A 26853-nucleotide genomic window follows, 5' to 3' on the forward strand; every position below is an offset into this window, starting at 1 on the left:
TGTTTTTTCCCAGCTGTTACTTTTTTTTGTTCTCTATTTCCTATTTCCTTTTATTTGTTTCTTTTTCTTTTGTTCTGGCTTTTTTCTATTTTTTTCCTGCTCTTTTTTTCTCTTTTTCTCTCCTTTTGTTTCTTTTTTTTCCAGCTCTTCACTACTTTTTCATTTTGGTATTTTTTTATTTTTTATTATATTGCCCCCCCTTCCTTCAAGTCATTTTGTGCATAATTTTTGATAATATTTAGTCGTGTAGGGATTAAAGAAGCAAAAACAACCCGAGGAGCCGTTTGGGACCAGAAAGAGACGGTTCTTTTTAGTGAGGCGAGCTAAAGAAGCCGGTTCTTGAAAAACTCTACTGACTACTCAACTTCGTTCTACTTCCATCTTGACTTCCAAATACCGCATTTAGAACACAACGTCAGGGAAACACTTGTATTTTTACCTTCATGCACTGTAACTTTGACTTAATTCGCTTCTTAATTAGCAATTTCGAGCCCTCATTTTTGTGAGCTGACTAGACTTTCTTGTGCGCGTGAAAGCTCTGGGAAGTGCGCAATTGCGCACACACGCAGCTTAGAGGGAACATTGGTCCTATGTGAGAGAGTTTATCCACCAGGATCTCCGGGATAATGGTATTGAAGGCTGAGCTGAAGTCAGAAAGAGCATTCTGACGACATAGCTCCCCTGGTGGTCCAGGTGGCTCAGCGCGGTGTGAAGTGCGGTGTTTATGGCGTCGTCAGTGGAGCGGTTTGCCCTGTAGGCAATATGTTGAAGTGTCCTTGGGCAAGACACTGAATCCCTTATGCCCCTGATAGCAGGTAGTTGCCTTGCATGGCTGACGCTACTGTCTGTTAGTTAGCTTGTAAAAAGGGAAAAGTGTGAAGCACACTGTAAAGAGCTTTGGGAGGTCTTCATTGACTTGAAAAGGGCTATATAAATGTAGACCATATATATTTACATTGCTGTTCTTTTTTTCTTACCTTTAGACTCAATTATTTCAAGTAAGAGCATGTTTTATTGACCATGTAAGTGAATGGTGCATTATCTAAAAAACAATTTGGCCACAGCAAGTTACCCCAAGATGACATCCATGTAGGCAAACATCCTCCAATTAGTTGTCACTGATTAAACAATAATGCAGTTTGTTTTGTTTCGCTGTGTGCTCCGCTGTGCATCAAAAGTGTCACAGCAGTTATTCCGAGATAGTTGTTTCATAACGGCCCAATTACGGCAACATTCAGATGCATGTTTTGCCGTCAAATTTTCAAGTAATAATTGATTCTTGTAGACCCCCGGGATACAGTCTCCCCGCCTTATGATATTTTCACTATACAGTGTGGAAAAAGATTTTTTTTTTGCCCTAATATTGTATTTTAGTACCATATGATTAACCATGGGTTTCAACGCTTGCAGTGATGCTTAAGGAAGAGGCAGAAACCTTATAACCATAGAAAACAAAGCTTGCAATCAAGAAATACGTCGAACGCTTTTCTCATATGTCGTTTATTTTTTTGTTTTGAAATATCTTTCTCCTTTTCATCAAAGGATATTTTGCAGTTTTTTTATGGGACGACTTGAGGGAAGAAATCGACAAGAAAGAAAAATAACAAAAGAAAAACAAAACAAAAAAATATTTTCCTGAAGAATAAATATTTATTTGTTGATTTCCTTACAAGAATAAGAATAAGAATAAGAATAAGAATAAGAATAAGAATAAGAATAAGAATAAGAATAATTACCATCATCCTCACCGTAATAATAATCATTATTATTATGATATCATCATCTCTTTGTTTTTTTTTTGTAAAAAAGCAGTTCCGGGAACCTGTTTATTTTTTTTATTACGTCACATTTTTTTTGTTATTTGACTATAATTCTTCCTTTTCTTTTCTTTTTATTAACAGATATTTTGCAGTTTTTTTATGGTTAATTTTCCTTCATATTTTTCCCAAAAATTATTTTAGTAGAAAACAAACTTCTGCTAAAATACTTCATTTATTTTTCTTATTTTATAATATGTTTTCTCATGCGACAGTTTTTATCTTCCTATTTCTCCTACCCCATCTCCCTTTTTAAGTGTTGAATTTTGTTTTTCTCACCCCCTTTAAAAAATATGTTTTAGATATTCTTTTTAGTGGTTTTACAAAAATATGTTATTTTGCCTGTTATAAAATATGTTTTTTGTAGTACAGTACATATTTGTATTTATTTTACTCGAAACTATTATTTTATTTATCTTATTTATTATAAAATATACTTCTTCGTAATTTTATTATATCAATTATAAATTTCATTTTTTTCTACTTGTTTTACTTAAAAAAATGTATATTTTATTTATTTATTTACTTATTTATTTAGATAGACATTTATTAGATTTTGTTTTTATTTTAATAAGAAAAACATTATTTTGCACATTTCAGTTTTTTAAATATATATTTTGTTTAGTTTTTTTCCTGAAAAAAATACTGTTTTATGACTTTTATTTCTTAACTTACTAAAATAAAGTTGCAGGAGAGCATATGTTATCCCGAGATTGAAATAACACATTTAGAATGTCTTGACCACGTTCGCTAAAAGTGAATGAGTAAATGTCCTTTCCAACAATAGTTATTTATTATGGACCCTGAAAACCCCCTCCCCACCCTCCCTCAAAGTTTTTCCTATTCGTTTTGTAAGGGACTTTGGCACAAGCATGATTTTTTTTTAGTTATTTAGTCATTGTTTTATTTTGACAACCAAAAATGTTTTTTACATGTGCTCGACAACAGTCAGAGTTAATAAGTGCAGGAGCGCTTTCCTTTTTTGTTCACTTTTTCTGAGTCAAATGCTTAAACTCCCCCAACACAGACATTCTTTATTGAGTCGGGGGGAAAAAACACATTGCGCAAGGTCACCAAAACAATGCGTCATGCGACAAAGACATCGTTTGAATACGATACATTTTGTTTTATTCGAAAGTTCATAAAAATTGAAGATAATGCAGTGAAATCCTTAAAGTGACGGTATGTAACTATTCCCCACTAGAGGCCGCAGTAGCTTAGAATGGAATTCAACCATGTTTATTGGTAGGACACACACTACGAAAGCCCAAAGTATACACAATTCGGAAGGGTTCTTTCTTATATTCTTGTGTGAGCAAGGACGAATTACAGTATACACAACTACAGCAGCTGAAGTGAGACAATAGCTGGAGTTGGTCAGAGCTGGTGGAAGTGCCTAACTTTAGCATTTAACTACTAAAAAAGTAAAGTAAAAGATTTAATTTGTCAAGCATCTGGACCCTGTTGCGACAAGCGACACTACAGTAAAGGATCCAAGTAGCTAACATGAGTGCATAGAGAAGGAAATGGGGGAAAAAAAGTCTGAGACACCTTAATCACTAAACTCAGTGATGTTGATGACCCTTACATACAAACAATTCTTAAATTACATGACAATGATGATTAAATGATAGTGATAGCTATAAGTCAAAGCCTGTAGCCAAATGTATAACATGAATGGCCAGCGAAGGAACTTGTGGGATATAAACTCAAAGATGTCTGGATAACGGAACTTGGTAACGTTTTCTTGCAATAGAAGCATACAGTGCTCAGCGAAAGTATTTTCCCCCCAAAAATCTTTTCGACATGCTTCAAACTTTCGGTATATACTTATATCCAAATAATCAAAAACATTTCTAAGAATCAACAAAATGTGAGACATGATCGTGAAAAGAACACAAATTTAATCAACATTTTAAACTGTGCTGATAAATGGAAAATTTCAAAAAGTTTATTGGCCCACTTTGACTTAATAATTTGCAGAATCACTTTTTGCTACAGTTTGATCGTTTGTGCAAAGCATTTTTCAGATTTTACTACAAATGCTCTTTAGGATTGAGGTCTGGACTTTGGCATGGTCATTCTAACATCTTTATATTGTTAGTTTTAAACCATTACATTGTAGATTTTACTTTATATTAAGGGTTGTTGTCCTGTTGCAGGGTGAACCTGCGCCCCGTTCTCAGGTCTTTTGCAAACTCCAACAGATTTTTTTCCAGAATCGCCCTGTATTTTACTGCATCCATCTTCCCATCAACTGTCAGGCTCATCCCAGTCTCTGCTGAAGAAAAGATACATACGAGCATGATGCTACCACCACCATGTTTGACACTGGGGCTGGTGTTTACAGGGTTATGTGCAGTGTTACTCTTACGCCAGACGTAAAGGTTTGCATTCATCCCAAAAAGTTTCATGTTGGTCTCTTCTGACGTAACGTGAGCAAGAATGGATGAACTAACACTCCTATGCATATATTCTTTATCTTCTATGCAGACAAACGGTTATACAATAATCCCTGTTTCTTTTGCAGTTAATGGAGACAAGAACCCCCCCGTAAAAATTCAAAATGTAGTCCCCACCCCATTTTTAACATGCGCCCTGCCAACTCCTGCTCACTGCATTTGACGACTAATGGATCACAGCTGCACAGGTGCTCGTCATTTTAGGCTAAAAGAACGGTAATAAAGAGCCGCCGTGCATGACATAAATTTGCTCTCACAGCCAATGCTGTCACCAATGGTCAACCGGGTATAATGGATCACGACCATGACAAGTGCCATTCCCCACTTGCAAAAACAGTTGACCGGGGATAATGGATCGTGTACGTACGAGTGCTTTTCATTCAAGTGAAAAGGATGGAAAAAAGCCGCCACGCAAAACATGAATTTGCTCTTTCGACCCCCGCTCATAGCAATATTAACTGGGGATAACGGATCACGGCCAAATAATTGCAATTTATTTTAGGCAAGCCACAATCTCATGCTTCAGTGGCCCAAATTGGGAAAAAAATAGCCTATCAGCAATATTCGACCAAGGAAAGCAGGTCACGGCCTGAACAGTGTATTTTATTTTCCTGACAAAAGTGCCTACTGCTGGTCCCCATTTGCAACAATGTGATCGGGGATAATGGATCGGAGCCACAGGAGTGTAAGTAATTTTAGGTGGAAATCCATCGATCCATTATCTGTACAGCTTATCCTCAATTGGGTCACAGGCTGCTGGAACCCATCCCAGCTGTCCATGGCCAGTGGACACCCCCAACTGGTTATCGGCCAGACAACCACTCGCTCAGTCACACCCAGAGACAATTTGGACATGCATGTTTTTAAAATGTGGGAAGAAACCGGAGCGCCCGGAGGAAATCCACACAAGCACAGGGAGAACATTCAAACTTATCACAGGTAGTCTGGTAGCTGGATTTGAAACAATGACCTTAGAACTGTGCCACGGACGCGCTAACCACTCAGCTGCCGTGCTGCCCATAAGTGAAAACAACCGCCACAACACAGCTGCCAGGCCTGACAAAAACGGTGCTGAGCCAGTCCTATGCAATCGGGAATAATGGATTGCAGAATATTATTTTTACCCGCGATGCACTGAAGCCGCGTAGAAAGAAACGTGAAGTAGCGGGGGATTACAGTACTTCTGTATAATAATAATAATTAATAATTTCCTTTGTACTGTCATTCTTTTTGTACGACGAAATGTCGATACACCTGACCCGTTGTAGCGAGCCGAAGAAGCCGCAGCCAACAGAGGGCGCCGCCATTTTACCAATGTTATAAGTCTTAGGTATGACTCGGCCGAGGCGCTAACCAGCGACCTCCCAGTCTCAAAGCGGGCGCCCTACCATCTAGGCTACTGAGCTGGTAGACCGGTAGCAAGAGAAGCTGACTCTCCTGGTGGCTTACCGACCGCATGAATAATACAATATTTGATTAAGATGTACTGTAGTTATTACATAAAATATTACAAAGTGCTGCTATGCAAAACGTCATTTTAAAACACAAAGTAAAACAAGTAAAATAACCATTACCGACAATGTTTCATATTATGTTCTTCTCTTTACGATTAATAGTAAAATAAAGGAAAATATTCATCCACGTCAACTACAGGAGACATTTTTTCTCTTTTTTTTATTTTTTATTCTTTCTTTCATGAAAAAATATTTGAAAAGTAGTCAAGTAAGATATTTAATACCTAAAATGCGAAAAACGTGATGCAAGTGTAACAACAATTTATTTCTTAAAATATATTGAATGAATGAATGAATGAATAAAACTTTTATTTCGAACATAACATAACAAAAGCAAAAACAAAACAACAAATTGAAAAAACTGTCACGGTTGCCATTTATAAATATAGGTCCAGATTGTGATAGATTTGCATAATATGATGGTGACAGTTATATGATAATGTTTTACAATAGCAACTAGAATAGACATATACTTGATAATGATAATGATAACAACAACGATAGTCATGATAGTCGTTGCAAACATAAAAAGCGTAAATATTATCCAAATAATGTAAGTGAGCAGAAGCCGTATCAATAGATGGGTCAAGCTAATAATTAACGTATTAGTTTTTATAGTCACAAAAGTATATGATATTATTTGGAAATATGGGATTTTTATTTGATTTTTTTAAGTCTCTGTAAAAATAATTTAATAACGACATTGCTATAGAAACATGACGACGACATGTATGTAGGGTATAGCATTGTCCACTAGATAGCGCCACACAGTTTAGCTTGACTATCTCAGAGTCAGAGAACAGCTTAAATTTTTATTTTATTTCATTTTTATTTGATATTTAAACTGTTTTGTTGTGCAAGAATTGACAAAAGATATAATAGACATATTGAAATTCAAATAAGTGAACACGTGTGTTAACTTTTTAATTGAATGTTGCATCATTTCAAACGAAATCGGCACGATACCGCCAAACAATAATACAAAGCCATCAATTTCAAGAGAGAAGACAGTGCTTTAGAAAGACAGAGAAAAAGAAAGTAGACACATACTTTAAATAAGTAAAAATAAATTGAATAATATGAATACGTTTTATTCAATTCAAGGGAGATTTTCTTGAATATATTATATAGTTTTGGGACATTAGGAGTATTTATCAAACTTCAAGATTCAGTTAAAGAAAAAAAACACTGACAAAAGTCTGAAAAATGGGTTTAAATTTTGATTTATGTATTTTTTGGGGATAAAAACCTTTTCTGTAAAAAGAATAACATTTGTTGGATTTTGGCCGTCCATGTTCTGTATAATAAGTCAAAAGGGTATATGATCTCTAAATCAGTGTTTCTCAACCATTTTTGAGCCAAGGGACAATTTCTTAAGCAAAACAATCTTGGGGCACACCATCATCATGTTTTATATTAATGTATTAAAATTTTGCTATCACCTTGGCTAAAGAGTTAACACCGGTTATTGATTTTGGGTAGTAATTATGCTGTAATTTGGGATTGTGTTACACTTTTTACCTGTTTTTCAAATATTACTATACTTCTACAAAAACCCCAAGAATAATCTTTAAATTCAGACTTGGATGGATTGAAGTTCCATTTGATTATAAAATTTTAACTTATTATTCCACCATTATTGTCCATCAGATTTTATAATGACCATATGTTTTTCTAAAAACAATCCTCAAAAAGAACGACTTGTTCTTGTTGTCAGGACCAGAACAGAGAAAGGACCCACTTGTGTTACGTTTCTTTCAGTTTAATTGGAAAAAAGGAAAGGGTTGCACCCACGATACGGTAATCGCTGGGCGCGGGAAACAGGTTGCTCTGAACGCGGAAGTGGGACTTCCGTGGCGAGCGATGGCGGTGTCGGGAACGGAAAAACGGGTCAGTAGCCGGGACGGGAGAGCAAAAACCTGGATGGGGTCGTAAACGAGTCGTAAGCCAGGAGAGGAGAGTAGACGTGGTCAGGATCAAAAACGGGTCGAAGCCCGGGAACAGACGGGAGCAAAAAACGGGTGGGAGTCAGGGTGGAAAAAGTTTTGCCTAGTGTAAACTGAGGTTCGCAGACGGACTGACAACAGGTGACAGAAAGGAGTGGGTTTAAATAGGGACAGGGAGCTAATCAGAGTCCGAGGCAGTTAGCGCCGAAGGAGCGGGCACAGGTGCAATCACATTGGTAATCATGACTTGTATAATACATAGCTGTCATTCCAGATCACTATCGAGTGTGCTGAATAGTTGTGCTCTTAAAGTCATTTCCAGTAGAGCAGAATTTATTTGTGAAATTCAGACAATTGATATGGTAATTTTCCAGTATTGAAATCACGGATAAGCAGAAACTCAATTCATCCAAGACTTTTAAATATATAGTTGGGGATACCAGACCATGTAGAGTACTCAACAGAATTCCGTTTTGCAGTGTCAGAAAATGATCAAACAATGTCATAAAATGTGAATTAGATACCTCTACTGTGTTTTAAGTCAGTCACATAGATATGTTATCCGCCCGATACTGCTGGAATTTGAGGTTGGAAGGGTGGGCTATGGCTTCATTCACGCATCAAAGGTTGCCGTCACAACTCCAACACAGGGGGTCCGCCCCTCCCGGGACACTGCAAACCAGAGCTGGTCCATGTCTCACCTTGCAATGGCAGTCTGAATTTGGCCAGCAACAAGGCAACAGGGCCAAAATCCTAGCCGGTCCTGACCAATTCTCAGCTCAACAAGCAGCCAGAGAACATTGTCAGGTCAGCATCCAAGCTTGATAAAGCTAGCGGCCAAACTGGTGGGATGAAGCCAGCAACCTTAGAAAAGCCACAAACCACCAGCAGTCAACCCCTGCCTCAACACCCTGCTTCTTCCTGTCGTCCTCGTACCAGGCCTACCAGGATTCCTCATCGCTCTGGAGGCCATAAAGACTTGGCCATTATCTTCATCAGAGCAGAACTTCTCAGAACATCTCGTGGTTGCTAGGTATTGGTGTGACGTTAAAGGGGGAACTCTATCAAAATACAATCACGTAATAATCAAGCCAATGTTGTTGTCTATCCAAATAGTGCCAGTTTACGTTCTCAACTTCTAGTTCAGTTTAATTTTATTTTCTTATTATTGTTTTGTGTTCTATTCTAGCGTCTTCAGTGGATGATTAGTAAATGAAAAGGCCATAAATCCAAAAGTGTGTGTTTCTGGTATATTGAACTATCAAAATCGGTAAAAATAATTTACCTAAAATGCGTGTAGCCACCCTTCAGAATAACTTAATAAGGTTTTTCAACTGTTTTCATGACATATTGGGAGGGAAACCGGAGTGCCCGGAGGAAACCCATGCAAGCACGGGGAGAACATACAAACTGGATTTAGTTATTTAGTTAATACTAAGTTCTCTATATAAAATCTATATTTTCATATAATCTTAGTGAATGGTTTGCCTGAACCTCAGACCGCCAATTCCTAATGGTTCGTGTCATTTATGATGGGTGCTAGATTTGAACCCACACAGGAGGTTCCCAAGACCTTAGAACTGTGCCGCGCCGCCGTGCTGCGCCGCCGTGCTGCCTTGTAATTACCATTTAAAAGAAAATATTTCACTGTACGTCAAAATATATGAACAAAGATTTCTTAGTTTTTAAGAACATTTTCTTTTATATTAATATTTTGGTGGTTTTGTTTTATGTGTATTTAAAGTATGTATATATTTCCAGAGTTGGGTAGGGTTACTTTAACTGGATTACTTTCAATTACTTTTGGATCACTCCAATACCAAATATGCTAATAAAAGACAAAATAAACTTAATATGAATAAAATTATGACTCACAACAGGTGGTAAGCTTTCTCTCCTGGCTCTGATCTCTTTGATCTCCGGCAAAACTAACATAAAATGCGACAGAAACAAAATGAAAATAAATCCAAACAGCTTGCCAACATCATTTTTGCCGTTCCATGTATTCCGTTACTCCCCAAGCCTGCACAAAATTTAGTAATTTTATTCATATTTAGTTTCTTTTGTCTTTTATTAGCATATTTGGTATTGGAGAAATCCAAAGGTAATTGAAAGTAATCCAGTTAAAGTAACCCTACCCAACCCTGAACATGATACATATTTAAGCAGCGGATTGATTCAGTGGTCATTTTATTTTTTTTCATGTTTCATTCAGTTAGAACTAGTTCCCGTCCCTATGTTGCCTGCCTTATTTCTTTTTTTTTTTTTTCAGTTTGACCTAGTTAGAGTGCCTACATTATATTCCATTGTCTTGTTGTCATGGAACTCTTATTGTTGTTCTAATCTAGCCAAATGTGGATTTTTTTCTTACTTCATCTGACTTTAATGTTTTGTTCTGTTAGAGATGGTTGGTGTTAGAACATTATGCGGTTTTGTTTTGTCTACACATGAGTATAATTCTTGTGTTCTCTTCTTTTTGTGTTTTCCAGTGTTGCCTTACTTTAATATTATGTTCAGTAATATTTAGGTAGTGTTCTGATATATCCTTTGTTATCTTTTTTTCATGTTTTATTCAGTTACAGTTAGTGTGCCTGCACTATATTTTTGGTCTTGTCATCGTGGCACTCTCATTGGTGTTCTGTCCACGTATTTCTTGAGTCATGTCTACCTTCATGTTTAGTTCTGTTAGAGCTGGTTCTTGTTGAAACATTATGTAGTTGTTTTATCCACAGGCAAGCATGTTCCCTTCATCCTCTTATTTTTTTGTTTTGTTCAGTTAGAACTAGTAGCTATTTTTGTCAACCTCTTTTTTCTTTTGTTCATTTCGATTGAGTTGGGGTTTCAAAATTGTGCAATTGGGATGTACAGTCGAGCCTGTATTGTCGTAGCTTTGATGTCTTTGAATTCGTAAAGTTTGTTGTTCTGTTTCTGCACTCTATCCTCCTATACTGATTCATTTTTTTGTAATTTAATCATTTTCCAAAATCTTATTTGCGCAGTGGTTAGCGCGTGTGCGGCACAGTTCTGAGGTCATGGGTTCAAATCCAGCCACCAACCTTCCTGTTTGGAGTTTGCATGTTCATCCCGTGCTTGCGTGGGTTTCCTCCGGGCACTCTGGTTTCCTCCCACATTCCAAAGACATGCATGTCAGGTTAATTGGCCAGTCCAAACTGTCCCTGGGTGTGAATGAGCGATCGAATTGTCTGTCCCTGTGAGCCCTGCGACTGGCCGGCAATCAGTTCAGGGTGTCCCCTGCCCACTGCCCGGAGATGGCTGGGATGGGCTCCAGAACTCCCCGCGACCCTACTGAGGATAAGCGGTACAGATAATGGATGGATGGATGGATTTATGGGATTGGATTCTATAGCCATGCTAAAACCTGATATAACTATTTTTCTGGAACTTCACCCTGGAAAGAATGTTTGGTCAGAGCTGGAAAGACGTGCAGCAATGCACAGAGGCTCAGATTTGTGTGTGGTGGCTAACTCAAATCCTGGACACCTCCTCACAATGAGAAATCCCTTTATGGCTTGGAGCAAAAACGCTGTTTGAACTGAGGAGTCGAAGCAGATGAACTCTCGACCCTGCAAGCAAATTTATGGCCTCATTCGCCTCCAAAGGGAGTCCCAAAATGACCAAGGATGTGAGAAATCGCCACAGTCCTGCTTAGGAAATAAACTGAGGTTATTTTTTTAGGTCTTTGAATTGTAACGAGGATATGGATAGTAGTTATTTAATGAAACAGTTGCATATTACAAAATGGTTTGACATTTCACCGATGATTTCATTTTTATTTGTAAATACTGCTTTATATTAAACTATGCTTAATTTATGTTAGTATATCACTTTATTATTTACTGCAAAGAACAAATGTAACAATAGAAGTATAGATTGTCACAAGCCAAGAACGGAGACAGGACCCAATAGCGTTCGTTTTACTCAGTTTTTATTGAGAAAGAGAGCAGTGCTTGCTTCCACGATCCGATGATCGTCGTACACGGGTAGCTGATGGCAGGAACGCGGAAGTGGCACTTCCGTGTTGAGCGAGGGTAGTCGTAGACAGTGAGAAAACAAGTCGATGGCCGGGACAGAGGAGCAAAGGCAGTAACGAGGTCGGCAAAAGGTAACAGGCAACAGGTATCGGGCAGGAAACAGGGCAAAGCAAGTTTATGGCTGGGACGGAGGGGCAAAAGCAGAAACGTTTCCAGAAACAGGTCGGCAACAGGTATCAGGCAGGAAAAAACAGGGCAGGATAATGTCGGATAGTACAAAGCTTGGCTAGCTGAGAGCATAGGTTCGCAGACGGTCTGATGGCTCCCTTTTGGAAGACGGGGGTTTGAAAAGAGTTCAACAGTCAATCAGATCCCGTGGCTGTTGGCGCGTGCATTAACGTTTACAGAAAAGGTTAGCCCCATGAAAATCGGTTGTAAAATGGGCAAGTTATGATTTATTTTCAATCCATATAGATCGCCTCAACGGTGATGTTGACCTGACCAATTTGGCCGCCACAAACTAGTTAGCGGGCTGTTACAGCGCGCCAACGTATCTAGCCTTTTATATATATACCGTAAATTCCGGACAATAGAGCGCACCTGATTATAAGCCGCACCCGCCACATTTTAAGAGGAAAACCGATTTTAGATAGATAGATAGATAGATAGATAGATAGATAGATACTTTATTCATCCCCTAAGGGAAATTCACATTTCCAGCAGCATCCCTGAGCTGAGAACAGTACAATAATAAAGCCAAAAGAATACAATATACAAATACCCAGTGTGACGTGCAAATGCCCACTGTAGCGTGTTATATAGAGTAACTAAATAGTGCTACACAGAATACATATTGCAGTAAGATTCGGTAATATCCAATGTAGGTGGTGTGGTTTAATGTGGGCCTTTACTCTGCCGGGTGGAGTTAAAGAGCCTCATGGCATGAGGAAGAAAAGATCTCTTCAGTCTGTCCGTAGTACAAGACAGTGACAGCAGTCTGTCGCTGAAACGGATGTGATGGATTGTCCATGATTGACCTCAGCTTTTTCAGTGCTCGTCTCTCAGCTACTGTTGTTAGGCTGTCCAGCTCTTTGCCCACAACAGAGCTCGCTTTCCTAGCCAGTTTATTGAGACGAGAGGCATCCTTCTTCTTGACGCTGCCTCCCCAACACGCTGCCGCATAGAAGAGGGCGCTTGCCACTACTGTCTCATAGAATATTTTCAGGAGCTTTTTGCAGATGTTGAAGGAGGCCAGCCTTCTGAGGAAGTAAAGTCGGCTTTGCCCTTTCCTACATAGAGCTTCTGTGTTGGCAGTCCAGTCCAGTTTGTTGTCCAGCTGCACACCCAGGTATTTGTAGGTCTGGACAAATTCTACACATTCTCCCTTGATGGTTACAGGAACCGGGTGAGTTCTGGTTCTCCTGAAGTCCACCACCATCTCTCTGGTCTTGGTGGTGTTTAGGTGCAGGTGGTTTGCGTCGCTCCATCGGACAAAGTCCTGAATCAATTTCCTGTACTCCTCCTCCTGCCCGTTTCTGATACATCCCACGATCGCAGTGTCGTCGGCAAACTTTTGCACATGGCAGGACTCAGAGTTGTACTTAAAGTCCGATGTATATAGAGTGAATAGGAACGGAGAGAGAACGGTCCCCTGCGGAGATCCTGTGCTGCTAACCACAGTGTCCGATGTACAGCCCCCCTGTTTCACATACTGGGGTCTGCCTGTCAGGTAGTCAGTAATCCATTCTACAAGGTGTGAGCTAACTCCCATCTCTGTCAGTTTCCTACTCAGTAGCAGAGGCTGTATGGTATTGAAGGCACTGGAGAAGTCCAAAAATGTAATCCTCACAGCCCCCTTCGCCCTATCCAGGTGAGAGAGGGATCGGTGTAACATATAACGTTGTTCTATAGCATCCTCCACTCCCACCTTCTCCTGGTAAGCAAATTGCAGTGGGTCGATGGCGTGACGGACCTGTAGCCTCAGGTGGTGCAGCAGCAGCCGTTCCATGGTCTTCATCACATGTGATGTCAGGGCGACCGGCCTGAAGTCGTTGAGTTCCTCAGGTCTTGATTTCTTTGGGACTGGGATGATGCAGGATGTTTTCCACAGCTGAGGGACCCTCCCCTGTTCAAGGCTCAGGTTGAAGATGCGCTGTAGAGGGTCTCCCAGCTCAGACGCACAGGCTTTCAGCAGTCGGGGGGATACTCCATCCGGACCAGCTGCCTTGCTGGTTCGTAGCCTTCTCAGCTCTCCACACACCTGGGCTGAAGTTATTTTTAGTGGGGGGATGTCTTCCATGCTAGTGTCCAGAGGGGGAGGGGGAAGGACAGCTGCATTACTCAGGGGTGAGGATGAGGCGGAGTGGTCAAACCTGTTGAAAAAGTTGTTCAACTGGTTGACTCGCCCCACATCTATATCCACATCCACACCCTGCTTGGTGCTGCAGCCAGTAATTGTTTTCATCCCTTCCCACACCTCCTTCATGTTGTTGTTCTGCAGCTTTTTCTCCAACTTCCTCCTGTACTGCTCTTTTCCTTTCCGGAGCTGGACTTTGAGCTCCTTCTGTACTCGTTTTAGCTCCTGATGATCACCATTTTTAAAGGCCCTCTTCTTTTAGTTCAGAAGGCACTTGATGTCGCTCGTGATCCAGGGCTTGTTGTTGGCATAGCAGCGTACAGTCTTTATAGGAACAACATTGTCCATGCAGAACTTAATGTAGTACTTACACAAGCCGCACCTGTATATAAGCCGCATGCGCCCACATTGAAAGATGTAACACAAACACAAAATTAACCCAAACCCGACATTAAGTCCCGCAATTGAAACTGAATGTACTTCATTACAGTACACAGTCCAAAAATCACAGCCGGCAAAATGAACGGAAAATGATACCGGTACTTAAAGCTTGATGCAGACCTGCAGAGTCCGGGTGCCGTTGAAAGTAATCCAAGGAAAAAAGTGTATATTTCCAAAGGTAAGGGTGGGAAATATATATATTCGCTATTGTCCGCCGTGTCCACAAACACTCACCTTTACCGGTCCCCACTTCCCGTCACCCTGCGTTTGTTACGCCACTTCTTTTTAATTCGCCCGTGCAAAACATATCAGAATAAGTGTCCAAAATTAATACAAATAAATACATTACAAAAATATACAGTTGCAAATACATATAATACATGGTTACACATATTTACAAAGAAAGACGGTACACCGAGAGAGTTTTCAAAGCTTTAATAATAACAATATAACTTTCATACCAAAATGGTGCCTGTGACAGGGCAGTTAATGGTAGCAACACGCTAGCAACACGCTCGCAACACAGTAAACGGGTCTGTTAAGAAAACATACTTGTAAAAATCACGGTAAACCGTCCTCATCTTCCTCCTTAGAACTGAAGCCATCAAAGTCGTCTCTTCAGTGTCGAAAAGAAACTTTGTCATATAGACGTCGTCCCAAGCCCCCGCAGCCTCACTCGCGCTGTCATTGTTGCTTGAACTCTAATCCACTCCAGATTCAGAGCCCTCCTCTCTGTCACGCAGCAGACCGGCTTTTCGAAACCCGTTGGTGATGGTGGATTTTTTGATGTTCCTTTCTTTTTGCATTTTGCATGATGAGGGTATGTTTACGCTAATTTAATTAATGCACAAGCCAAGAAGTTGCAGTCTTCCTCTGCGCATATTTTGGTTTTTTTTTGGGGGGTTTGAACAATTTTATTGACACTATTAACAGCAAATAAACAATGTGAGGTTTGAACAATTTTTCTCGACAATTTTAACAGCAATTAAGCACATTCACCATTTCGTTATATCTGACAATATGATGTTTTAACAAAGTTTTCCGACATCTTTAATAGCAATTAAACACACAATTTCATTATATCATATCCCAACAATATGAGTTTTTATTGACACTTTTAACAGCAGTTAACCAATGTGTAAAGGGCAATACTATTGTGCAAGGGCATAGCTCTGTCTTCTCAAGTGGGATTCCATCCCACCCTCCCAAGCAGCATCCTCCAGTCCTCTGGCCGGGATGCTTAGATGAGTTCTCACCCTTCTTACTTCTACCTTCCACAACCACCCGAATAACCAGGCCGTTGCTGCCGGGACCCCCGGTTCCCTCCTCCGGGTGGGTGCAGACGATTCTTCTTTATGGCTGCGTCCTATGCTTACCGCTCGCAGATTGTATGGTATCAGCAGCCATTCGGAGCACAGCCACGGGGGGATCTGCCTGCACCTCCTTACCAGCAGGTTTCTGGAGGTCCAGATGGCGTCTTTGATGGCGGCGAGAGTGAGCCAGTCCTTGACAAAGTTGGTCTAAATCTTACCTTTTGTACTCAAGCGCCACTGGTGGCCGTTAGAAAAATTACATAAATTGGCCGCATCACTGAATAAGCCGCAGGGTTGAAAGTTTGAGAAAAAAGTAGCGGCTTATAGTCAGGAATTTACAGTACATGTGAGTGAGAGTGAGAATTAATCAGAGAACTGACAGAGCAAATTGAGACAACATAGAATTCAATTGACCGGAATCACGTTATCCTGCTTATTGTTTTTGACGTTTAACACAAAGTCAAATGAAAAAAAAGTATTAAAATGTAAAAAGATATGTTTCACTTAAAAAGTGTTTCATCCAAATGCTCCCACTTTATGTAATAAAAAGGCACCCACTATAGAATTGCATTGACCGGAAGCACGGGGAGCTGTCACAAGCGCAGACTCTGCCCATAGGTATGGAGGTTTGATGTTGAAAACGATTCTTAAAATTGACAAAATTATTTCTATTTTTAAAAAGGGGTTCTTCCAGTTTTTCCAGTTAATTTATTGAAAAAAAAGACACGAATACACACACGCACGCACGCACACGCGCACGCACACACGCACACACGCATACACGCATACACGCAAACACACGCACGCACGCACGCACGCGCGCACACGTACACGCAAGCACACGCACATGCGCACACACCATAGAATCGAATCGACCGGAAGCATGACAGGCCGTAGAAATAACAGCCTCTGCTCATCACCACCTACTTTTAAAGTATCGTAAAATGAGTAAAATTGTCCTTAAAATTGAATTTTTTTTTATTTATTTTCAAAAAATGTTAATTCCAGTTCGTCCAGTTCATGTATTCAAAGAAAAAAAAGACAACATAGAATCGAATTGACCGGAAGAACAGGCTCTGTCCATTTCTATTCATGTTTAAAATTTAATTAAAGGAGTAACAATAAATTTAAAATAGACCAAATTATTCACTCATTTTGGAAAAAAAAGGTTTATTTCAGTTCTTTCAGTAAGTGTATTACCCCCCTAAAAAAAAAAAAAAAAAAAAAATCAAATTGAAATGACCGGAAGCACAGCAGAACAAGTTCCGCCCATTGCTCACCACATAGCTCCTCCCACCCGTTGCCTGTCATCCCGACCTCGGTTCGACTTGGTTCTGTCATTGTGTCCGAACTTGTTGCCATGGACGCAGAGGTTCGGCCGGCCTGGATGGAAGTGAGAAAACATCAACACAAACACAACTTGAAGCATCGCTACGAGCTGATGGAGACACTTGGAAAGGGAGCGTACGGGAAAGTCAAGAAGGCCGTGGATAAAACAAGTCTCCAAACTGTAAGTTCGTTTTAGAATCTCCCCAAAATATTCAAGTATGAGAATAATTTTAAAAACACTCTCGTTGTTAGTATCATTTAGCTTTAGCACACGAAATAAATAGAAAATAATTATACAGAGAACATTATTATAATCAAAACGTCTTTGGATAAAATCAATCATGGAATTCAGACGTCTAATGGGTTGTACTTCACCAAAAAACTACGAAATATCAATGAAAAAAATAATACTGAAATACGAAACATTAATATGGTTTAGCAATACACAAACAACCTCAAATAATTCAGGGAAAATTATTCTACTGTAATTGAAACATCGTTGGATTAAGTCAATTATCTAACTCGATAAATAACGTCTGGACACATAAACAATAGAAAATCTGACGTCTAATAGTTTATACTTAACCACAAGCTACAAAATCTCATTCAAAAAATAATTTAAAGTAAATAGTCATTGTTAGTATAATTTAAATACTATTACACTAAAAAGAAACACCCTTATGGGAAAAATATGCTGTTTGAAACATTTTTGGATCAAACCAATCACTTAACTTGATATATATAATGTCTGGACGCATAAACAATCAAAAATCTGAAGTCTAATAGTTTATCTTCCACCACAAACTACACAATCTCAATCCCAAACCTGCGTTAAATAAATAGGCCTTGTTAGTACAGTGTAATTACTATTACACCCCCCAAAAAAGCACCTTTATGGGGGAAAAATACTTTTTGAAACATATTTGGATTAAACAATGATGCAATCGACTTATAATGTCTGGAAGCATAAACGATAGATACTTGGATGTAAAATAGGTTATACATCACCGAAAACTACAAAATATACATATAAAAGAACGTTAGATAAGCAGTTGTCCTTAATAATACTAGTAAAAGGACTACAAAAAAATAAACATAATTTGGGGAAAAATATTTGAATCAAAACATTTATGGTTAAAGCCCATCGTGTTAACCAATGTATATGTCTGGAAGCATATACAATGAAATATCATACAGTAGTTTCCACGCCACCAAAACAACAGGCATTTTAATATAAAATAATGTTAATTAAAGGTGGTGTCCACAACTTGAATTCTTGTTAATCTCTGCCGCCGTCTCCTGGTTTAAAGCCATAATTGCAGCCTCAGTCATTTTATTCCTCAAATACTAATAAACTCTTATTCTTTCATCTTTTTTGTGGTTCTGGTTGGCGTTTGGACTGTATATGAAACAGGCCTTTTATTACGTTTCAGTTTCAGTTGGTACCACATTCTTAGAATGAGATTCTCATGGGTCCATTTGAACCCAACTGATGTGTTGGGAGTCATTAGGTGACCAAACTCCCCAATTCCAACCCCTAATGCTGAGCGTCAAGCAGGGAAGCAATGGGTATCAATGTTGTAAGTCTAGGGTATGACCCGGTTGGGGGTTGAACCAGCAACCTCCCAGTCTCGGGGCGGGCGCCCTACCCGCAACGCCACCAAGCTGGTTTACTATTTTCAGGCTACACTAACAAAAAGACAGGGAATGAGCAAGAAATCTGTCAAAAGCTGCTTCTGTGGCACATACATGTATGCGTCTCTCTGTTTTTCATGCGTAAATAAGAACCCTTTGACCCTTGGACCCTCGCCTCACCGTCATGGACGTTGAAGCCCCTCCGCAAGTGTGGGTACGGCAAAGATTGCTGGCTAGTTGCGCACTAGCATCGGTTGTCCTCAAATTGAGCCAAGTCTCAGCAATGATTAAAATGTAAGAGTCCCGAATGTAGCGATTTTCCACGAGTTGTAGGTTTAGGTATTCCGTTTCATGGATAATGGATCTGGTGTCGCTGACTCTGCAATGGTGGTTTGCGAATGTTGCTATGTAGCATAGCCGTAGAAGGAATGTCTTTTCCCCGATGCCGCCTTAGTCGTCTCTCCAACCTGAAAAAAATTCACGGACCACCCGCTGATAATCACCATTTCTTCTCGCTCTTCCGATTTTTTTCCGAGTTCTATTTAATTTATGAATTTATTCATAATGTAATGAGCTGCTAAAAGCTATCGGTTGCTATGCTTCCCTATTTGTTTTGGAAGGCAGCGCCCGCCGGCTGTTTGACTGACAGCATACACCGCCTTATCACAGTATCACCCACCCATCACAGAGCACCCTCCACTTTCAGGCCAGGCTGTCTGCAGTTTTTTTTAGAAACACAATGCATGATACATTGATATCAATGACAACAAAGACAATTCAATTCAAATCAAAATCCACCAAGGAGTGAACGAGCGATAACTGAAGCGGAAAGTAGCGAAGGGTCTCTGTATTGTTGATATTTGTCAACAACGTCGACTGGTCGTTGCAGCACTACTTCTAACGTGACAGTTGCACCGCTCCACAGGCAATTGCGCCCGCCTGTGTAAACCACACTGATTTAATTCAAACACACCACCTTAAACCCCTGGTTCATGTTTAGGGTGACTGTTGTAGTGTCAGTAAAACAATAATTAGCGAGAAATAAAGGAACTTATTTTTCTATCCATGCGGTCGGTACTGGTCCACGGCTAAATACCTGGGTTTCACTTCTCTACAACGTAGTTCTACTGCATTCAATTCTTTACTGTGTTTTTAACATTACAATGGATGTGTGGCATTTTCGGCTCATGTTTAGAATGCTGTCCTCGCTTCCTGCACTACCAGGCTGAGATGCCTTTAGCCTGACTCACTCTGCACTTGAACAAAAGTATAAACGTTTCCTACTTGCTCACAAAGGACCCCCCCCCACGTAAACACAATGATATATTACCCTTCAAATGATACATTAAAATATCAACTTTAGCACAGAGCTGATTGATTTAGCCTACGTAGTAAACAAACACAATGTGATCGGGATTATCTTTGTGAGGTTAAAGTGAGAACGGAAAGAGTGAGAAGGATTTGGTGGAAAGCAAGGCGGCTAACGAACGCGTGAGCACGAGCGGATTGTTATTACGAGGGTGAGGGGCAAATGACGGATTCCTTGTGGCACTAGGCCACACATACCGAGGATTCCTCTCAACAAAACGGTCATTATTTTTGGAAACCGGATTGAGAGGGGGCTGTTGTTTGATAATGACCATGGAGAAGCAATGCTGTTGTTTGGAATGAAAATGTTAGCGTCATGATTTAAAATGAAACAGAACAATGGCGGCTCTTGTGAACACTTGCTGTTGGAGGGATGTGTAAGAACAATAGCCAAAGTGGGACATTTGTGACCTCTTCTGTATTTTAAAAATTCCGCAGTGAACAACATTTCTTTAACTATAAATGTAGCAATGGTAACAACGTCTGTAGGATGAATAACCGATGGATAGATAGACAGATAGATGAAGAAGCGATGGATGGAGAACCGATGGAAGGATAGATAGATAGATAGATAGATAGATAGATAGATAGATAGATAGATAGATAGATAGATAGATAGATAGATAGATAGATAGATAGATAGATAGATAGATAGATAGATAGATAGATAGATAGATAGATAGATAGATAGATAGATAGATAGATAGATAGATAGATAGATAGACACTAATATCAAAGACTCACAACAAGAGTTTAAAGGAACATGCTGTATTTTCAATAGAAACTACAAAAAAATAAATTAAATCAAGCACTGTTCGTCTTTGTATTGAAAATGTTGAGTGTTACAAATATTAAACAGCTGTATTCATGCCATTTTCCACTATCAAGATTAAAGATTGTACTTTGATGTTTCAGTGATAACATTGTTTAAAAAGCGCTTTCATCCGATAAATGTCACTCTCAAATTCTCTTTTTCCATCCTAAAATATGATTTTCAATAATTGGCAGCTAAGCTATATCACAAAAATTCATCCCACAAGAGGGATTCTCATCTGAAAGAAATGGAGATATAGAAGCCACGGCAAGAACAGAATCACATGCTCCGTCACCCTGTGTCCATTGCATAACTGAGCCGACACACACCAGGGACTGATGTTAGCTTCTCAAAACAGGAGCTGTTTTCTTATTCCACTGCGGAAGTTCTCGTGTCCTCAAATGCACCGGACTTGATGATGCATCGGTTAGTTGTGTGGAATTTCCATGATGGCCACGGACAAATTTTCGCATTGTTTTTTTTCTTCAATTACGGTTAGCAGAGTCACGCATGCCAGTACACGTATTGGCATACTCATGTGGTTTTTAATTAGGAAAAAGAAATTAGAATATTTGGCGGGGAAGAAAATTGCAATGAACTTTAAGCAATGTTAAAGGTAATATGTTTGGCTTGAAGGACCATTTGATAAGTTTGTCATCAATCTATCCATCACTACTCATGCATCCAGCCATTGGTTTCTTCAACTAACCCTCCATCCATCTGTACTTCCATCCATTTATAAGTTATTCATCTTTCTATCCATCGGTTATTAATCTACCTATCGATGCATCCAGCCATCGGTTCTCCACCCATCCGTAGTCATTCATCAATCCAGCCATCAGTTCTATATTCATCAATCTATTTATCTATTCATCCATCCATCCATTCATCAGTTCTCCATACAACTATCCATCTACTTTTGTATTGTAGTGGAATCCCTTGCTCCAAACATACCACTTCCTTCAGCCATAGACTGTCAAAAAGAGGGGACCTCGAAAAACTCGCTATTTGTTCCACAAGACCTTTTCTCTTCCCTTTTCTTATTTTTGTTCCCTATTAGATTATTGGATTACCTAAACCGACCGCTAAACTGTCTGCATGCCTGTCTCCCGATGCCAGTGTCACCACGCCCGTGATGGACAGCTTCAAATGAAAAGTGGACACCAGTGCACATAAGTGCATATTGGTGCAGGTTACAAATGTGCTCATGGACAAACAATGTTATTTCCTTTCCAGGAAAGGACTAGACTCTACAAACGTATAATAAAATTCAAATCACCAAAGTGTTGACTTGCAATCCACAGATTATGGATTTTGTCTTTAAGTGCTGTCTCATGATTTCAGTCTAGTGATTCGTGATTTTGTGTGTGGATTAAAATCAATCAATTTGACATCTAGAGGACTTTATTTTGTTAAATCTTCAGTACCCATTACGCCCGCTCACTCACCTTTTTTCATTCAGGGTATCCAAGCAGGCGAGCTGAGCTGGATCGCCCATGGCTCGCTCTTTTCCCTGAACAAGGAGGCCTGCTCAAAGCCGTGTTTCCTTAGTGTTGTTCTATTAAACATAATAAGGGGTATACTCACTTTTGTGACGTACTCTGTCAGTCTGTCTGTCTGTCTGTCTGTCTGTTTAGCGATGTATTCATCTATACACCTATCTATTAGCTATCAGTTATTCATCTATCCATACATACAGCCATCTGTTCTCCACCCATCCATATCTATCCATATACTTTATCCATACTTCTATCTATCCATAATTTTTTCATCTATCTATCTATCTATCTATCTATCTATCTATCTATCTATCTATCTATCTATCTATCTATCTATCTATCTATCTATCTATCTATCTATCTATCTATCTATCTATCTATCTATCTATCTATCTATCTATCTATCTATCTATCTATCTATCTATCTATCTATCTATCTATCTATCTATCTATCTATCTATCTGGAAAAAAGAGAATTTGAGAGTGACATTTATCGGATGAAAGCGCTTTTTAAACAATGTTATCACTGAAACATCAAAGTACAATCTTTAATCTTGATAGTTGAAAATGGCATGAATACAGCTGTTTAATATTTGTAACACTCAACATTTTCAATACAAAGACGAACAGTGCTTGATTTAATTTCTTTTTTTGTAGTTTCTATTGAAAATACAGCATGTTCCTTTAAACTCTTGTTGTGAGTCTTTGATATTAGTGTCTATCTATCCATCTATCTATCTATCTATCATACCAGCTCAGTAGCCTAGATGGTAGGGCGCCCGCTTTGAGACTGGGAGGTCGCTGGTTCGCGCCTCGGCCGAGTCATACCTAAGACTTATCACATTGGTAAAATGGCGGCGCCCTCTGTTGGCTGCGGCTGCATCGGCTCGCTACAATGGGTCAGGTGTATCGACATTTCGTTCTTACAAAGAATGACAATACAAAGGAAATTATTATTGATTATCTATCTATCTATCTATCTATCTAGACATCTATCTATCTATCTATCTATCTATCTATCTATCTTGCCGTAATCATGTCTATTGTCGTATTTATCTGTTTATTGGTCTCTTTTTATTTATTTATATATCTGTTCTCCAGTGTGCAGCTGGCAAGCTTTGTAGGACGTAATCGACTCTTATACTCGCTGGAGATTCCCTTTGTGTCCTTGGAAGCGGTGTCATAATCTCATGAATGGATTTGTGTCTTTGTGTTGAGCTCATGAGAAAGCTGCTTTTTTGAGGGTGATTACTTTTAGAAATCGCCTGAAGTTTTCAAACAAAATATGTGTTTTACGTGACTACTTTTACATGTCAAGTCAAGTCAAGTCATTTTTATTTGTATAGCCCTAAATCACGAAGAGTCTCAAAGGGCTTCACAGATTATTACACTATATTACACAGACTATTTTTCAGCCGACGAGAAGAGTAGGTTATTCATATGCTATGGAGTAGAAGTGAGTTTTAAGCTTAGATTTAAACATTTCCACTGAGGTTGCAGATCGGATCTCAGGGGGAAGAGCATTCCACAGCACCGGTGCCCGGATGGAGAACGCTCTCGGACCAGCAGAACACTTCTTTGCTCTTGGGATCACCAGAAGACCAGCACTCTCAGATCGTAGGCTTCGGACCAGGACATAGGGGCAAATCAGATCTGAAAGATAAGAGGGAGCATGTCCATGTATGATTTTGTATAATACTAAGAGAACCTTGAAATCCCATCTAAGGCTAACTGGGAGCCAATGCAGGTTAGCCAAAATCGGTGTTATGTGATCGTACTTTTTTGTCCTAGTTAAAAGCCTTGCTGCGGCATTTTGTACCAGCTGAAGAGACTTGATTCTAGACTTCGGGAGACCAAAGAGTAGTGCATTACAGTAATCGAGACGGGAGGTAACAAACGCATGAATTATAATTTCCGCATCCGACTGAGACAGTATTGAACGGATTTTAGCAATGTTACGAAGATGGAAGAAAGCGGTTCTAGTAATTTTCTTTACATGCATTTCAAAGGATAGACCAAGGTCAAATATGACACCTAAATTTTTAACTGAGTCACTCTGTGTGATGTGACATTTGTCAATGTTCACAGCAGTTTTTGAGAATAAGTCACGGCATTTAGATGGACCAATGACTAACATTTCGGTCTTTTCAGAGTTAAGACGCAAGAAATTGAGTGACATCCACTCTTTTATCTCAATGAGGCAGGCCTCCAAATTTCCAAAGTTTAGTGTGGAAGACTCCTCCAACGGAAGATATAGCTGAGTGTCGTCTGCGTAGCAGTGGAAGCTGATATTGTACTTGCGAATAATATCACCTAATGGAAGCATGTAAATGCTGAAAAGAAAGGGGGCCAAGCATTGAACCCTGCGGAACACCATAGGTAACATTAAAGGGCTCAGATGTAATTTCACCATATTTAACACAGTGCGTCCTATCTGAGAGGTAGGATCTGAACCACGAGAGGACGGTTCCTGAGAGACCAATCCATTTTTCCAACCGTTTTAGTAGGAAATTGAGGTGCACTGTGTCAAAAGCAGCACTAAAATCCAGCAGCAGCAAAAGTGATGAAGCGCCAGAATCCATTGCCAGTAGGAGATCATTTGTTACCTTGATCAGAGCTGTCTCAGTAGAGTGGTTAGCCCTGAATCCTGATTGCCTGGATTCAAAAAGGTTATTCTCGGATATGAAATCATTCAGCTGCTGTGCCACTACTTTTTCAAGTATTTTAGAAAGGAAAGGTAGGTTTGACACATGTCTATAATTACTTAAGATTTCTGGATCAAGGTTGGGTCGTTTCAGTGTGGGTTTAATAACGGCGGACTTAAAAGCTGCTGGAACTACACCTGAGGAGAGTGATATGTTTATAATATTTAGAACTGAAGGTCCATGTCACGTGGCGTGGTGGAGTGGAAGGGGTGACCGGACCAGAACGGAGGCAGGAGGCAGGAAGGGAGAACTCATATGCGTTGACGATCATAAGTTTTATTTAACAAAATAAAAGTCGCCCAATACTCCGGGACCAAAACAGAACAATACAGAGTTCCTCCGGCACAAACTCAACAGGACAAGGCATAACAGACGGAAAATGTTTAAACCTAAAACAGGACAAGGCATAACAGACCTGGGATTGTGTAATGAGCCAGCGCCCGCCAAACCCAAAATGCAGCCTTGAATAGCAGACCAGCAATCAGCTGATCTGCTGCAGCTGAGTTCGGGGGCGCGGCAGACTGGTAGCCATGGCGACCGTGACAGAGCCCCCCCTTTAAGGGACAGCTCCTGAGGTCCCCAAAAAAGGAAAAAAAAAAAATACTACCTCACGCCCCGGAATGGTTCGACGCTCGGCAGGGTTGGGGGGGGGGCGGCAGGCAAACTGGACCGGCAAACACGAGGACAGACAGGGAATCAGAACCGGCGAACACGAGGACAGACAGGGAATCAGAACCGGCAAACACGAGGACAGACAGGGAATCAGAACCGGCAAACACAGAGGACAGACAGGGAATCAGAACCGGCAAACACAGAGGACAGACAGAGATTCAGAACCGGCAAACACAGAGGACAGACAGAGATTCAGAACCGGCAAACACAGAGGACAGTCAAAATTGGCAAAAACAGGCGAGAGTCAAAATCAGGACCGGCAAAACAGGAGAGAGTCAAAATCAGAACCGGCAAAACAGGAGAGAGTCAAAATCAGAACTGGCAAAACAGGCGAGTCAGAATCGGAACCGGCAAAACAGGCGAGTCAGAATCGGAACCGGCAAAACAGGCGAGTCAGAATCGGAACCGGCAAAACAGGAGCAGCAGAGTCGGACTGGTAGGCAGCAGAGTCGGACTGGCAGGCAGCGGAGTCGGACTGGCAGGCAGCGGAGTCGGACTGGCAGGCAGCGGAGTCGGACCGGCAGGCAGCGGAGTCGGACTGGCAGGCAGCGGAGTCGGACTGGCAGGCAGCGAAGTCGGACTGGCAGGCAGCGGAGTCGGACTGGCAGGCAGCGGAGTCGGACTGGCAGGCAGCGGAGTCGGACTGGCAGGCAGCGGAGTCGGACTAGCAGGCAGCGGAGTCGGACTGGCAGGCAGCGGAGTCGGAGTCGGAGTCGGCCCGACGGGCAGCGGAGTCGGAGTCGGCCCGGCGGGCAGCGGAGTCGGAGTCGGACTGGCACGCAGAGGAGACGGAATAGCAGGCAATCGGCACGGGAGTCGGGCAGGCAGGCATGAGAGTCGAACAGGCAGGCGTCAATTCTTCCCGGGACCCCATTCGAGGCACAGCAATGGCCACGACGGGCGGGGCCTTGGTTCGAACGGGCAGGGAAGGTTACCTCTGCTTGCCAAACGGCGTCCTCCAGCTCTCCCCAAATCGCGCAGGGATCGTTC

At 40.6% G+C, this 26853-nt stretch overlaps 1 protein-coding gene across 2 annotated transcripts in view; it reads left to right on the forward strand.

Moving 5' to 3' along the window:
- Window positions 1-17129: 17129 nt before the first annotated feature.
- The window catches only part of LOC148370373 (NUAK family SNF1-like kinase 1), a 36677-nt gene continuing 26953 nt past the window's right edge, over window positions 17130-26853 (forward strand). For both annotated transcript variants that reach the window (XM_088332889.1, XM_088332891.1), the window contains exon 1: window positions 17130-17351. In XM_088332889.1, coding sequence (XP_088189015.1) covers window positions 17202-17351 — 150 coding nt within the window. In that variant the 5' untranslated portion in view covers window positions 17130-17201. The remainder of the gene's footprint in view (window positions 17352-26853) is intronic.

Source organism: Urocampus carinirostris, chromosome 3 (assembly GCF_059441175.1).
Source record: "Urocampus carinirostris isolate Australia breed hairy pipefish chromosome 3, RoL_Ucar_1.0, whole genome shotgun sequence".
Classification (NCBI taxonomy): Eukaryota; Metazoa; Chordata; class Actinopteri; order Syngnathiformes; family Syngnathidae; genus Urocampus; species Urocampus carinirostris.